Here is a 15149-nt window from a genome sequence, read left to right on the forward strand (position 1 = left end):
CTGGTTACACATTGGCATACTCACAGCTAACTGATTTCCAAACTGGCTTCTGCCCAGGAAGCTGGATACCATTAGAAGGAACTGGTGACACTGGAACTGTCTCAAATGTGGGCTGATAGGCAAGGAAAAATGATCAGACTGCAGTGAAAGTAAAAGTCTATGGACAGAAACCGCTACAATTCAAGCAACAGTGCATCATTCTCAGCTTACATTGTTTTGTGAAATTTAAACAACCTATTGTGATTTGCCAGAGTACATTTTTCATAGCAGAGCCTGAGAATTAATCTTTCTCAGGCTGCACAGATATGGATCATGTTGAGGTCAGTATTATTACAGCTCTCTGTAGCTAATGAGTCCTGCCCTACATAATGCCTGAAATTAGCTAAGTAAATTGCTGTGTGTAATTGTACTAAGTGAGAGGTTTTTGTCAAATTGTAATCCATCCTGCTTTTAATCACTTTGGTCACAATTCTGTCTGAGCACCCTCTGACACATGTTGAACATCTGCTGCTCCCAAGCACCTGTCAAATCAGGCTGTTCACCAGCTTTCCAGATTTGGGCACCAGCAAATTACTAATGGATGGCCATCCTTCACTGGGTTATGTACTCACACTTTGTCAGAGAACTGCAAAAACAGTTTTTTTTGGGGGGGGGGGAGACCTTTTGTGTATTCAACTTCATTTGTTCCTGTTCCAGAAATTATTCTGCACTGTGGTAAAAAATGAGGCAAGAGTGTGCAGCACAGCAGAGAAGGGGCTCTGAAGCCCAGTGGGTGACTTTCAAGCAGTATCACCTTTTCTTGGCTGCTGCATTTTGTGCTTGTGCTCAGCAGTTTTGGGACTTATCATAAAGACAAATCAGTGTGAACGTGTTAGGGGGAGGGTAGCAGCTCACCTGCGTGTTCTTGGGTGAAAAAAGGGCAGGATATAAAAAAAACGCTCTGAAGGGCAAAAACGTCTAAACTGCTCCAAACCAGCCTTTTTTTTTCTCTGCTCTTTGCATCCCACTGGGAGCTGTTGGAGTCCCCCTGTTTCTCCAGCCCTACTGCCTCACACCTGACTTTGCTATCAGATGCCACCACCTCCTAACAGAGCCTAAGAGCAGCCCCCGGCCTTGCTAGCTGAGCGTGCAGCTGAGGGCCCCAATGAACCCACTAGAGTCGCTCTTCAAATTGCTCTTTAAATTGCTCAGTCGGCTGCTTATCAACAAGCAGCAATGCCTCAGGGCATAGCATTCTGTCTTCCCCATTTGTAGTCAATGTACAGGAGCAGCTTGCAGGTGAATAAAAAAGTCAGGTATTTAAGAGAGGCAGCCCTTCCAATTGGAAGCCTGAAATAATGTGGTGGTCGTTTTATTCAGTCTTATCCTCTGAGCTATTTGGGTAACAAAGTCAAATGTAACATGAATAAAATCTCTCCTGAGAGAGTCTATTCAACAGCCTACAAACTTGATAGCAAACAGGATTTGAGTCACATGGATTTCCTTTGCCAGGAGAATGTAAGGACTGTTGATTTTTTTTTTTAAGGAGAACCGTCAGATGCTTTTATAAGAAAACCTCATAACATTTATACAAATGGTTTTAGGACATAAAAAAGCAATGCACATTTCAGGTGGGAGTATGGAAGTGGCGGGGACAGTTAAACTTGCCTCTGCAATTTGGGCAAATCAAACATAAAAGTAATTATTCCACTGCTTAAGATCCAGATGGAGAAATGAATGACAGACATTAGCAACTGGATCATCTACTTTCACTGCCCATAGTGTGTGACCTTGAAAACAGTATTCAAAATAGGATTACAGTGAATCTAAAGTATATTTGAAAAATCCTTCCAGTCTTGATACACAGGTGAAATCAACAGTGAAGAAGCTGCAGTAAGCAGTTTTTGCCAAGTGCTGCAGAGCTGAAAGAGGGGAGCTGGCAGCAAAACTCTGCCTCTCACCCAGCAGTGCTTGGAGGAGCCTCGAGGCTGCTCTAGCTTGTTGCAGTTGAATATGATGAACCATGTACTTACTATACCAGGATTGGTGGGAAAAACACCATATTCTTGCTGTCATCTCCCAGACACCACGGGGAAAGTAATAAAGAAGCCAAGTCTTATGATTATTTGGTAGGAGTGTCTTCCAAACAGGATCAGGATTTTTTTTTCCCCTCTTCTCCCTCTCCTTATCTTATGTTTCTATTACACAAGGAAAGGGAAGACTGGAGGGGAAAAAAGCTTTTTAATGCATACATTTCAGAGGTCTATATTGTTTTTTTAGCAAATAAGATTAAAGAAAAAACCTAGGAAGCTTATATCTTGATGAATGTGAAAGGCCAAGAGTCAAATTCTGTCCTTCGCTGAATTGGGACAGCTTTACTGATTTGGCTGGGGCTCCAGTGAAGGCAAGACTTCACATATCCTGATTTCTGACTGCAAGTGATTCATTAGACACTTCTCATTATCTGACGCTAAAAATGAGCCCAATGTTTACTAGTACAATGTACATAGGAATTTCCAATGGGAAGAGGAAGCCAGAACAGCAAGAAAAAGATGGAGATGAGATGGATAGTTAGTTCTTTAGTAGCTGCCTTCATTGTAGAAGATGTAAAAACAAAGTAGTGCAGCATCAGAACAACAAAATTCTATTGTCAGCCCTGCAGCTAAGGGAATAAAAACAGAGGAGGTTAGCTTTATAGATCCATTCAGGATATAAGCTGCCAGTGCTTTGGATATATTTGTATTTTCAAGCGCTGTCATCACAAATGCCTTTTCATGCAAACAGCTCTGGGTTAGTTAGTGATTCTTCTTCAATTAGGACTGATTTCCTCATGCATCGCCCAAGCAGAATGCTTGTAAAACTCCTGAGGAGTTTTAGCTGATCACAATGTACAGGGCCGTTAATGAACACGGCACTTCATTTCCTCCCCCAATAAAAATAATAACAATTATTTCCCCCATTTGTATTCTGCTCTTGATTTTCCTGGGCTTTGAGCACCAGCAGATCCGCTGGCCCTTACTGGAAGCAGCGGGGGACCAGCACTTGCGAAAATCAGGCCACTATGATTAATAAGCCTTCCAGTTTAACTCTACCCTGCAGCCCACAGTGGTGCCTTGGGCTCAAGGCTGCGGGATGCGGTGCTGCAGCACTGCAGTCGGGGCGGGCAGCTTTGCCCAGGCACTGCTGCTCCCCGGGGGATCACAGCACCTGCCCAGAGTGGCCAAAAAAAAAAAAAAAACAAAGAAAGGAAAAAGAAAGAAAGAAAAAAGAGAGAGAGAGAGAGAGAGAGAGAGACTGAAAAAGAGAAGGAAAAAAAAAAGCCTGGCTCCGTTTCCTTTCACTGCAGCTCATTTGGGCTTGCCTCCGTTTTTACCAGCAGCGAAGCTGAACACCATTCTGGAGGAACAAGGAAAGAAAATAGCAATAAAAGTCTAGCATGCAGAGCTTTTTCAGAACAGAAGGAAGAAACTAGGGAAAATCTCTTTCTTTTCCTCTAGATGACAGCTATTTATGCAGCTTCAGCGGTCACCACTGTAGTCCTGTAAATCTCATCTCAGGTGATCCTGGTGAGCTAATCACCTTTTCTCTCATCATTAGCCATAGAAGAGAATAATCTATCCTGTGACCCACCCCAGGCTGCTGTATTGCTTAAACTGATGGGAAGATGTAAATCCAGTCTCCTAGTGGGTAGTATTATAGAAAGAGTTACACAAAGCAATTAGAGCTATTTTTGCACATTAACTTTTCAAAAATCAGGATGGGAGAACAAAAACTCCTGCATGCCATTTCAAAAAGTCTTTTTTACCAGCTTTTTTCCAGCAGCTGTGCTGAAAAGATTTTCTCTCCCTACCCCCGGTTGCTCTTGGTTTTTGACTGGGTTGTTTTTAATCTACACAACTTTCCCAAACTGATTCATCGTAACGACTCACCACCAGCTCTAGTGCCATAACCAAAGAAACAGCACAGCGATGGGGACAGTTTAAACTAATTTTGCCTCACAAAGAACTGCTCAGGAAACTGCACGTCCAGCTTCGGATACAGACACCCACTAAAGTGCTGCACTGCTGCAGCAGTGATTCAGCAAATGCCTCAGTTCCTGAGGAAAGAGGTGATAACTGGGATAGGCTCTCTAAATCCCACGGTGAGTAGCAGAGATAGTGGCAACGGGGATGCCCAGAGGGCATTGGGAACCTAGCAGACCTTTAGAAACAAAATCCCCTTCCTAGCCCATCCTAGGGAGTTGAGTTTGTGCTCTGCAGCTGTGTTTGTGTATCAGTGTTTAACGTTTAGGCAAGCACCCTGTAGAACTGCATGTTTTTGTGGGAAGAAGGAATGAGAAGTCTTAACAATTACGTTTGCAGGCTTATCTTTCAGGCTTTCACAATGCAGAACAATTAAGTGAGCTGAATTTCAGAAAAGGTAAAATGCTGATTTGAAGGACAATGGTCCTGGAGCTTCCGATACTTTAGCAAGTGAGAAACAGAGGAGAAAAATAAGCAGGTCAGAAAAAAAATCAATAATGTGTGCATTCAAGAGAATGCGTACAACATCCATTTGGCTGACTGAAATTTAGTAGAAAACTTAAACTCTATTGCAAATTGTAAATGTAGTAAGGTTTGCAGAAATCTGAAACAGGACAAATGTGCTAATCTAATAAGTGCCATCAGCTTTTTAATATTCATGCAAACATGCCTGAGGAGTTCTCATGCAAGAAAGTCTGCCCACAGGAAACTGCTGGGTGCCTCTGGATATATTTGTGGGATATGAGCACAAGGTTCAAAAGAATCTAGATGCTTACATTGGAGACCAATAAATTAAGCCCCCCAACCATTATATTTTTGGAATCCTAATATAACAATGCCTCTATGATTTTGTTTCCCAATGTTTTAAATTCGGCTGGAATGGCAAGCTTGGGAAGAAGGAAAGGCAAACAGAAAGGGACAAAGCAAATTTACAGAAAGAAAGATTTTCTTGGGGTTTTGTAAGGATAAAAGCTTTAATATTCATTTCAAAGATGAGCTTGTGAGCTTCTCTGTGACTCCTGTGTAAAATAACTTGAGTCACATGTCTAAAGTCATGCATGTTGCTTTGAGCATTGGAATAAATTCACACAGTTGACTGCATTCCCCAAAATAAAATGTGTAGGGATAAGAATTGGTGCATTTAGAGCTATCCGCAGGGAGAAGTGGATGAAGCCACCAGAGGCAATGCTCATTTCTAAAGCCGTGAAACAAATGAACAGTTAATAGAATTTTGTTTGCTATATAAGTGAAATGTAACTGCCAGTGTACCAGTTGCAATCATGCCGGCAGGCGTTTAATTTCATATTTATATCTGAACCCCAGTTGCTTCATTAGAGAAGTTTTACTTCACTGCTGAGGCTGCTGAGTAAATAGCAAGTGTCCCCAGAAGCCAGCAAAAGTTTGAATAACCGCCAAGAGTAACTCACCAATTTCCAAAAAATAAGGGAGTAAATGTTAGTCTTGATAGGAGACTGCAGGAGGAAGGCTGGCAATAGATACAACATTATGATATAGGTTAGTTGCAAAACTGTGCACCATCTATTTCAGGTGGTTTCTTCGTTTCCTCTCAAAATGTAGCAAATACAGTATTAAAAGTCTGCACTTAGTGCCAGAAACTGCTATGACTGTCTGTACACTGTCAGCAGAAAAGGTTCCCTCTCAGGTAGAAGCTTTTATGAGCTACTTGCAAAATGCATAAAAAATAAGTTCAAAAGCATTCACTAGGATGCATTAGCTACTTACAGAAGAGTCATTGATGCCAAAGATGTCTCGCACATCCCTGACTGCGTGCTTGTTCTTCTTCCTCAGAGTCTGAGTGTAGGTGTTGTATCTCTTCTGCACTGCAGCAGCTTGTGTTCGGGTCAGGGTGGACAGCAGGGCTTGGCCATCCTCCTCTTCGGCTCCTGAGATCAGTGTCGATAAACCCACGTCTTGCAGCCATTCAGCCTCCAGCTCCCCTTCTGTGGAGGAAGAGAGCGTGTTACAAGGCAGGAGAGGAGGCAGTAGGGTAGTTCAGTGCGTTAGCCTTCACCTCAAGAAGTTTCCATTTCCAATCTGTCTTAAGCAACAAGTATAAGTCAATTTAGTTTTGTCAACAGATTGTCAATTTTCAGTTTGGCCGTATCTGCACAGGACAGGCTTAGCAGAAGAACAGAAGTATTTTTAACCTATGCATTAACACACCTGTGTGAAGAAGGCAGTATAGTTTCTAGCCTAACACAGCAAGATCCCTAAAAGCTAGTCCCTCATTCAAGAACAGAAAGGAAATCTCTTCAGTTATACAGGTGGAAGCCATCTGGCAGGTGGTAATTTAAATGGTGTTCCAGTTAAAACAGGAAAAAACATTGAAATACTGTATACAATACAATAACATATTTGCTATTTTGCTCATTAAGGCTGAAAGGATTTTAAATGCTTAAAAAAACCTAGGGAGTCAGCTAGCAATCAGGCACTTCATGAAGATGCCACATTGAGAGAAACTTGACATCCATCTAGTCTAACAGCCAGTTTTGGACAAGGTAATTAAGGTCCAGAACCACTCACTAAAGAGCAAGTGTTAGGCAGGGGTAGGTATCGTTAGGTAGGGATGCAAGATGCAGAAATAGCTGTCCTTGCATGCTAGGTATCATCCTGATTTCAAATAGTTAGTCTGGCTAGCAACACCCCAGGGTTTCTTAATACTCTGATTAGTGACCAATACCTACCTGACTCCTGTTCGATACCTACTTCTTAACTGGTTCAACGCTGCAGGTCCCCTGTCACTGTGAGATAAAGTGGCATTTCCAACCTGCCTTCTCTGAATCACTTAGTAAATTTAAATTTTGCTGTCCCTGTCATTTATTAATCTGTTTTCTGTGGTAAACAGTCATAATCTTTTTAAATCTCTCTTCACATGGGAGTTTTCGGGGGCCTTTATTTTAATTGCATCTTTGAATGACAGTAATATGTTTTTTGAGACAAGATAATCAGAACAATAACTGTACTCCAGCTTCGACTGAAGAGCAGCTATTAAAAATAAACATGCCAAACAGGAAATGGATTAATTTGCAGAATGTTCCTTAAAACAACTGTTCACTCATTGTTCTTGTCACAGTGCTGCTCTTAATAACAGGCTCGTATTTCCACTTTTCCTTTATTGCCCCTCCTTGACATCGCCAGAATGCAGTTAGATTGATAGGCACCAGTTTATTGCACTTTGGCAGTTAGATTCACAAAAAGGAAATTACAGGACGGGTTGGTCCCCCAGCAAATGAAAGCATTTTACACATATGCCATCACTGACTTCACTGTTAACTGGCTTGTTTCTTTACAAAGCTCTAGGAAAATACCTTCTAAAAAACCTTGCTCTTTGTTAAGACAGCAGCGTGACCAGCTCCATAACCTATGAAACGGTTTCCTTCCGCTCCATTTCCTTCTACATATAGGACGACAGACTGTTGCTTTTCCTCTTTTGTAAGTTTTGAACTAGCGGTCCTTCTGCTGTTCTCCCTCTTCTTCCAAACAAGCTCTTTCCATTCCTGTGTGCTGCTGTTCTAGCCACAGCCATTCACGTTCCTGTTTCTTAATTACATTCATTTTGGCTTTTGTCCTGAAATTCTTTCCAAGAATTTAGTGTTTAATCAAACTTGGCTTTCGTGGTGCTCTGAAATAATAGTAAAACCGACATGAAATTCTGCCTGCTTACGTGTCACCCCTGTGACTTGCTCTCTCTGGCATTTTCCTTTTTTCTGTTCTAACCACTCCCAAACAATAGGCTGAGAAATAACGACAACAAGCAAATGAGTAAAACTGTTGCAGAAAATGAATTTCTGTATAAAATGCCTCAAAATTATGATACATAGGTTTAAATGAGGGCTAATAAAACTATGTTGTTTGACAAAATATTATTTTATAGTGGTAGCCACTTATGTAGCAGGATCTAGACAACGTGGTTCATTCCGTCCCATGAGAAGACAAACAGATCCCCAGTGGTTGGTGATTCTCTATTTCTCTTAGAGGGTGTCAGGAAAGACATGTGCCTTTTTTTGAATTTCAGATTTAACCCCAAATAATTCACAATATCCCTTGAAACACTAAGTGTTAAAAGCAACTCTGTGCATATCACTGTCATCTTAAACACCCATTTACTTCCTCTTCCCCTACTTTGTCATTCCTCCTGCCACTTAGTGTGATCTTTTATTCTTCCTTACCGAGATCAACAGTACAAGTGTCATGAAGCGACCTTGCAAAAAGCAGTATTGCGGTTTTGACGATATCACTGGTTTCTGGTTGCTATCACCCCTTTGCTTCCTTCTTAAGCATTCTGCTTCTCTTCCTCTCAATGACATCTCAAAAGGGTGATGAATATTTGTTTTTATTTCACCCTGAGGATTTCCACATTGATTTTCTGTGTTTTGATCCTCAGCAAAGAGTATTAGCCTAACAGTATCTTGATAGAACTCATAGTTATTTCCAAGATTTATAATCCCAGACTGAATATATTCCTAAAGTTAATAACTAGAATGAGCACTCCCTGGTTGCTTCTGTTTACATGTGCATATATGTGTTTAAAACAACAGTACGGAGATAAATGAAGTGTGGAAATGTATCGCATTTTACCTTACAGTCTCATTTTTAATTCAAGTCAGAGAGGAAAAAAAATCAATTCAATGTAATGAGGTGCAATCAGACAAAGGATAACCTGGGACTGCGGTACGGTTTGCACAGTTGTGAACATTTAGCTCAGCAGCGATGAGTGTGACTGAGAAGCCTCTGTGAATAGGGAAAATTTGCCCCTGTATTGCTGTGACCTGGTAATGTACCTGGCTCACAGATCTGTGACAGTCTGCTGGCCCTGGTGACAAGTCAGGGACATCCCAGTTCACACTGAGAATTGTATGAAGGAGACCCCGTGTGAGATGAGCAATTTTGCCTTTCTGGGGTTTCCAAGCTAGAGAGGGCAGTCAGAGAGGAATTTTCCCAAGAGGGTCAAGCTGATTGATTGAGAGAGATTGCTTTTCTGCTTTCCCCATAGCAATACTCATAAAGTTTCAATTTACAAATTTGATCTTTTTTTATTTGAGACTGCAGGCCAGCACAAAGAAGTACACGCTGGATGTAAGCTGCCAGAACATAGCCCTCCGAGAAGACTTAGATTTCGGGTGAACTGAGATCTTCTCCTTTTGCTCACAAACAGAGTCCCTACCTGCAACTAGTGAGCAGTATTCCCCATAAAACCAGTATATGGTTGGAGCTAGATGTGAGCTACTTACCATGACTGATTACATATTTAGTTGCTAAATAAAGCAACTTTTCCCCTTCTTCACCCTTTTTCCTGGTAGCAGAATTAATGACCTCCCATTGTGTGTGAAGGAAAGAAAAGTACATCATCACTCACGTTAATAAGCGCATGGAAAGCGCATGGAAAGAATAGCCCATTTTTTTACAAAATCTATCCCTAGATCAGTTGTTCCTAGACTAGAGGTCATGATCCCAAACAGGGTTGCAGCAGTTATCGGTGGGTCATGACCCCAAAAGAAATTCCATTTCATTGTATAGTGGTATTTTGTGTTGCACAATATAATGAGTCTTTAAGTAGAGTCATAACTGGAAATAAATTTGAGAACTGCTGTTCTAGATGTTATCAAGTTATCCAACACAAAGCTGTACAGCAGCAAGCTAGTGCAGATTATTACATGTTTTTCCAAATACATTATGAAAAAGGAAATGGGAAAATATTAAGGTAACATAATAAAGCAGTAGTATCTTCATCATAACTTGTGTATGTTATGAATGGATTTTGAAGAGTGAGGAGGCTGAATGATGTAGACATCCATAAATTCAGACTCTATCTCTCCTTGAACTGCACCCAAATTGGGCAATCTCAGATAAACAGGCAGTTATCAAATTTCTGATAGGGCTAAATGATATCGAACTAAAAACTGCTTCAAGACTTTCATAACTTCTGCTTTATATCCTAGAAAAAGCAAGGAAGTGGAAAATTCCAGTAAACTAATTGAACTTTTTGGTCCCCTACATATATTTTGATCTGGTTTATTTAATGCTAGGGATAAATTTTTCATTTAGTTCCTCTCCTTTCTGAATTACACATTAACCGTCCTCCTGAAGCACAAATAAAATCAGTGCAGAAAGCCCTACTTCAGAAATCAGGTTACTAATCCCAGGCCATAAACCAGACTGAATTATTGTTTTTCTCCAGTAACCTATAGTACCTTGACTATAGGTTCAAAGTGGAGCAACAATGACCATAGACCCAGCCTGGTACTTTGATGATTCAAATCAATATTACAGCAACATAGGCTTAAACTTACCCTGCAAGTGACTTTAAGGGAGGTTTAAAAAAGATTTCATACCTTCTGGCTCAATGTTTTAATCATGTTCATGCTGGGTGATGGGAGGAAGGCGATCAGGGCATCGCTAAAGAGACAAAGCAAAGCCAAACTGTGAGGAAGAAGCAGTGTTCGTGCGCTCACCATCAGCAGGTTTGAACTCCAAGAGCGTTGGTTCTTCACATCCATCTTCACTGCTCTCCTTAATGCTCTCCACTTCGCACCAGAAGTCTTCCATGGAGGTGCTGTCCATGGACACCTGCGAGTTGGAACGACTGAACGCAGGAGGAGATGCAGGCTCGTTGGAAAGCATCCTGTTAATCCTTCGACAGCGAGAGAGAGATTTTCTGAAACGACAGAAAATAAAAATATGTTATTTTTCTAGCGTGCTAACTTGTATTGTGCAGACAAGCCATGCAATTGGGGCTTCAAGTAAGGCTGCACCAGGGAGGCAGGAACAAGATGTTAGAAAGAAAATGCACAGTTCTGGTGGTCTTAATTATCTCTGCTCATAGCAGTTATGGTTGTACACTTATTTTGCATTTAATAATTTATCTCTTTATTGATCTTTAATGGTTTATACCCTAGTGGGATACTCAGGAGATGCAATTTATATTGCTAGCACTGCTAGCCATATAATGAAGCACTGAAAAAGTATTTTAATTTCTTTGTGCCCCAACTTCTCTTTCTGTCCCTTCTCTATTCTGCTTAATGGCTGAAATGTTTCATCGAAAACTTCTCTGGAGAAAAAATTCAGACTTGGGAACACTGAAATATTTTAAAAATTCATCTTGGCTTCACTGATCGTGCATATTACAAAGAAAAGAATGAAAAACTTGAAATAGTTCAGCTCAGAAGAATAATTACCTTTTATTCATTTTTTTCTTGAATTACACTAAACAAATTTGTCTTTGAAATAAAATGCTATGTTTCAGGCCAAACAGCAGATTTTGATCTCTGCACTTTAAAAAATTTATGATTCACAAAAAGTCAAATTTCAAGGTGTTATTCAACAGGGATTCCTCCACTTAACATTTTTTTAAAATATAATTTTTAGTAAACCAAGGAATCAGGTCATCTTTAGTTTGTTCGTGACTGTTCCCACTGTAAATTCTTCCTGTTGAGGACAGTTATACAAAATTTTATAGAACACCCACCACAAATGTCTTGTCTAATTTTGTTCTTTCACATTATTATGTGATTGTAATACTGTAAACAACTTTTGTAAGCATAATTACAGTAAACAGTAATAACAACCTCCATAATATTTTAGTACAAGGGTCAGGAGGTAACATAACTATGGCAGAGAACTAGACTATAGGAATTAACGGAAAATTCTGTCGTAAGGTCTTCTGGCCTTAACTTATCTGAATTAACTCAAATGCAGTTTCCCTTTCTCTTCCTTTTCTTTATGCCGTCATTCTGCCAGCAGCCCTTTGTTTAAAACCACAGACATCACTTTTACTCCATTAAAAAAAAAAGATACTCCTTTTCAGTATTTCCCTTCTTGTCAAAGTTTTCAGAATGGATGTATAAACAATATAGTATTTAATAAAGCAGAACGGATGTACTTTTCCCCTTTTGCACTGCTGAAGCTGCATTCCCACTCCTTTACCCCAGGGCTGGCTGCTTCCCTGAGATTACTGGAGCCTTTCACATCATTTGGGTGGTCTAAGGCAATTAGTTCTGAATTAGTTTTGAGCTCAAGGTTAGAGAGCTGGGGTGGAAACAATGGAGCACAACAAATTCCAGCTGTGGACGTTATCAGTGCTTAAAAAAGCAAGGCTGAGCTCCTGGCCTTTGCCTCTTTTCAAACACAGGGACATGTAATATAGACAATGCACTTGCCTATTTGTTATTAGGCAGATGTTGAGAATCACAGCTTTCAGATGCATGAAAATATTTCAGCAGAAGAAAATGTACCACTGTGCTATGGAGACAGGAAGAGGAATGCTATATGCAATGTTTCCGTCTTTTTTTCTCATAAATGATGAGTGTTTGCTTTTAAACAGAACACTGAAACTGTTATTGTTTTAATTAGGACAAGCCACAGTCAACAAATGCAAGAATTCCTGACACAAATGTGGTTAAAGTTATTTGAGCGCTTCGCATGCAGCTTTCCCACTGGGGAGATGACAGCTTTCCAACTGGCTTTAGTTCACAAAGTCTCAGATGACTGAGACACCTGAAAAATCTTAATTGGTGGAATTATGTATCTGGAAATTGTAGTCCCTCTTTTTTCTGGATTCAGTGATGTTCTCCTCTGCATCAGCAAGGAAACAAAAATGCAAGTCTCACAGTATTTAAATATCATGAGATAATATTGTATCAAGTGGCTCTAAGCAGAAGTTTTAACTAGTAAAACAGAACACCTCAGAACCAGCCAGAAAAGCTCCATGCCTTCAGCCTGGTGGTGAATAGGGGAAACAGCTTTTGCAAGCCAGTCGCTCACTGCTATGAAAAACTGTGCTCTTTTGTTTAAAAGGTGAGAGTGAACATAAATAAGGACAAAGGCAAAACTTCCTGGCATTCTAGCGGCACTTGGGGCCCCTTTGTACCAGGCTCTGTTCAAGCAGATGAGAGAGACAAAAAATTCTGGGGCAAGGAGTAAAACGGGTGCTCTCTTTCCAACCAGCTGCCCATCTCTTCCCTGGCTTTCTCTTTAGCCCGGGGCTCTGCCCAAGAACCCCATGCTGCTAAACTGCCTGCCTGCTTGGTAATCATATTGCTGCTTATTATAAACCTTTGCTAAAAATAAGCCCTTACATCTGATATACAACCCAACTCACAATTCCCATAGCAGCAATCACAGGAATAAAATATCTTGCCATTCTGGAATCACATCTATGCTGGGAGGAGAAAAGGGCTTTTTCCCTGATAGCAAAGCTGGCTCCAACCCTTTAGTCATGGTCAGGGAATTTAAACATTTCCTGCCCTCCCAGTGCGAATCTTGACCGTGACCCTTGTGCTCTTCAAGCACCACCAGACTGATCCTTGGGCTTTGACTCCATCAGCACTTCAGCTAACTCAAACCAAGGCTTTTTATTTCACCATATTAGGAAGAAAGAAGCTTGGTGGGTAGCTCTTTTCCCCCAACAGTGAGTATGTTATTTTGTAATATTACCATACGAAAAAGCTAAATGCAAAACAGACCACGTAGCATGGCAACAACTGCTGTGACAACCAGCGTTACCAAACACGTCTAAGGTTACTGGGTAATTAACACGCATTTACAACAATATTAAAAGTACAGAACATAGTTGGAAAATCAGCTGAACAAAGTTTCCTGAGAACTGCATATCTGAGACTTGTTATCTCAGCCCAGATTAAAGCAAACTGTGTAAGATTCCTGTAATGAGAAAGGTTAGGCAGAAATACTTTATCCTTGTTGGTAAACAACTGAAGCTTGCTTCCAGGTGGTGTGGTACAAACTGTCTCCAATTATTTGAAGTCTCGCTTTTAACAACTCACATGTTTCAAAAGACCTCCAGCTGCTGTTTTGACCCATATACCTGGAGCTTTTTGTCCTGGAGGAAGTGGTCCTGCTTCTATGGGATAATGGCAGTTGTCTCCATTTCCTCCAGCCAAAGTTGCTCAAAGCAGTTTCAGGAAAAAAAAAAATCCTACTGAGGAAGCAAAGTATTTTCTTTGCTACTTCTAATTCATTCTTGAAGGACACTGAATGAGCACTGACTCAGCAAGCTGTCTGCCTGTCTCGGAAATAGCTCAACAAGCCTAGGCTGCCCATCACCTGGGAACTCTCCTCGCAGAAAACCTATGTTCCCGATACCTTTTTCACCCTCAAGGCTTTCTGGTTTGTTTGCCCTTTCCCTCACTGTCCAAAGAGAAGTTTACAAGCATCAAATGTTTCTACTAAACTGATTTCGTTGTTCTAAAATAAAATTCAAAAAGAAGTTTTGCTAGGTAAGTAGTAATCATGAAGCTCGCGCTCCAGTTCTTTCACTCTCTTACCCACTCTGGCAGTGGTGAGCTAATCTGAAAGGTTTGCTAAAATTAAAGAGAGGAAGGATCTCAGATCCTGGCTCCCTGGATGGAAAATGCTGAGAGAGAAATATGAATCTTAAACACCAAACAAAAATTACTGTGACTCCACCGAAGGAGCTGAAACTTTTTTCAGGGTGGAATTAAAAAATATTAAATACCAAAAAGCCATACACACATAAAACTAAACCCTTGAAAAAGGAAAGAAAAAGAAAGAAGGGAAAAGCATACTACAATGACCAGTGTTACCAGAGAGCTCCATTATTACTGGACATTGGTCACGCAAGAAAGGGTTAAAGACTGCCAGTAAGGAGAAATGTGATGATATCATGTAGAAAGCTTTCCACGGAAAGGTTGTTGCAAAGGAGCAGGATATTTCCAAGGGACACAAGGGGTCTGATCAGCTGTGTGCAACTCTCGTTTTACACTGGTATATGTTTACAACACCAATGAAATGCAATAGCAAATTAGCAAATACTGAACCTGTATTTTATATTCTGTACATAGGACAGTAGTGTGCTGTCCAGAATCTGATAGCACACATTGATTTTGGGATAGCCATGTCACTGCACAATTCTTTTCCTATCCCCAAAGTGAAGATTAGTCAAACCACACAGAGAGCTGAATCAGTGACACCTAATGATTGTTCACAGGCTGATTAATGACAAAGACATGCTAGTGTTTTCAGTTGAATTAAGCAATGGGTGGTAAAGAATCTGTAAAAGAGACAGGGAGCAATTAAGCCACCTTGTAGTTAAAAACAACATCTAATCCTTATTTATACAGAGACAGGACACCTCATTTTTGTGGATCATTA

The 15149-nt window shown here is 40.6% G+C and overlaps 1 protein-coding gene across 4 annotated transcripts in view; it reads right to left on the minus strand.

Moving 5' to 3' along the window:
• ARHGAP28 (Rho GTPase activating protein 28) overlaps window positions 1–15149 on the minus strand; it is a 77785-nt gene that overhangs the window by 24927 nt on the left and 37709 nt on the right. For all 4 annotated transcript variants that reach the window (XM_009667118.2, XM_009667119.2, XM_009667120.2 and 1 more), the window contains 3 exons: window positions 10475–10677; window positions 5745–5962; window positions 25–112 (listed from right to left, as the gene is read on the minus strand). In XM_009667118.2, coding sequence (XP_009665413.2) covers window positions 25–112; window positions 5745–5962; window positions 10475–10677 — 509 coding nt within the window. The remainder of the gene's footprint in view (window positions 1–24; window positions 113–5744; window positions 5963–10474; window positions 10678–15149) is intronic.

Source organism: Struthio camelus, chromosome 2, assembly GCF_040807025.1.
Source record: "Struthio camelus isolate bStrCam1 chromosome 2, bStrCam1.hap1, whole genome shotgun sequence".
NCBI classification, from domain to species: domain Eukaryota; kingdom Metazoa; phylum Chordata; class Aves; order Struthioniformes; family Struthionidae; genus Struthio; species Struthio camelus.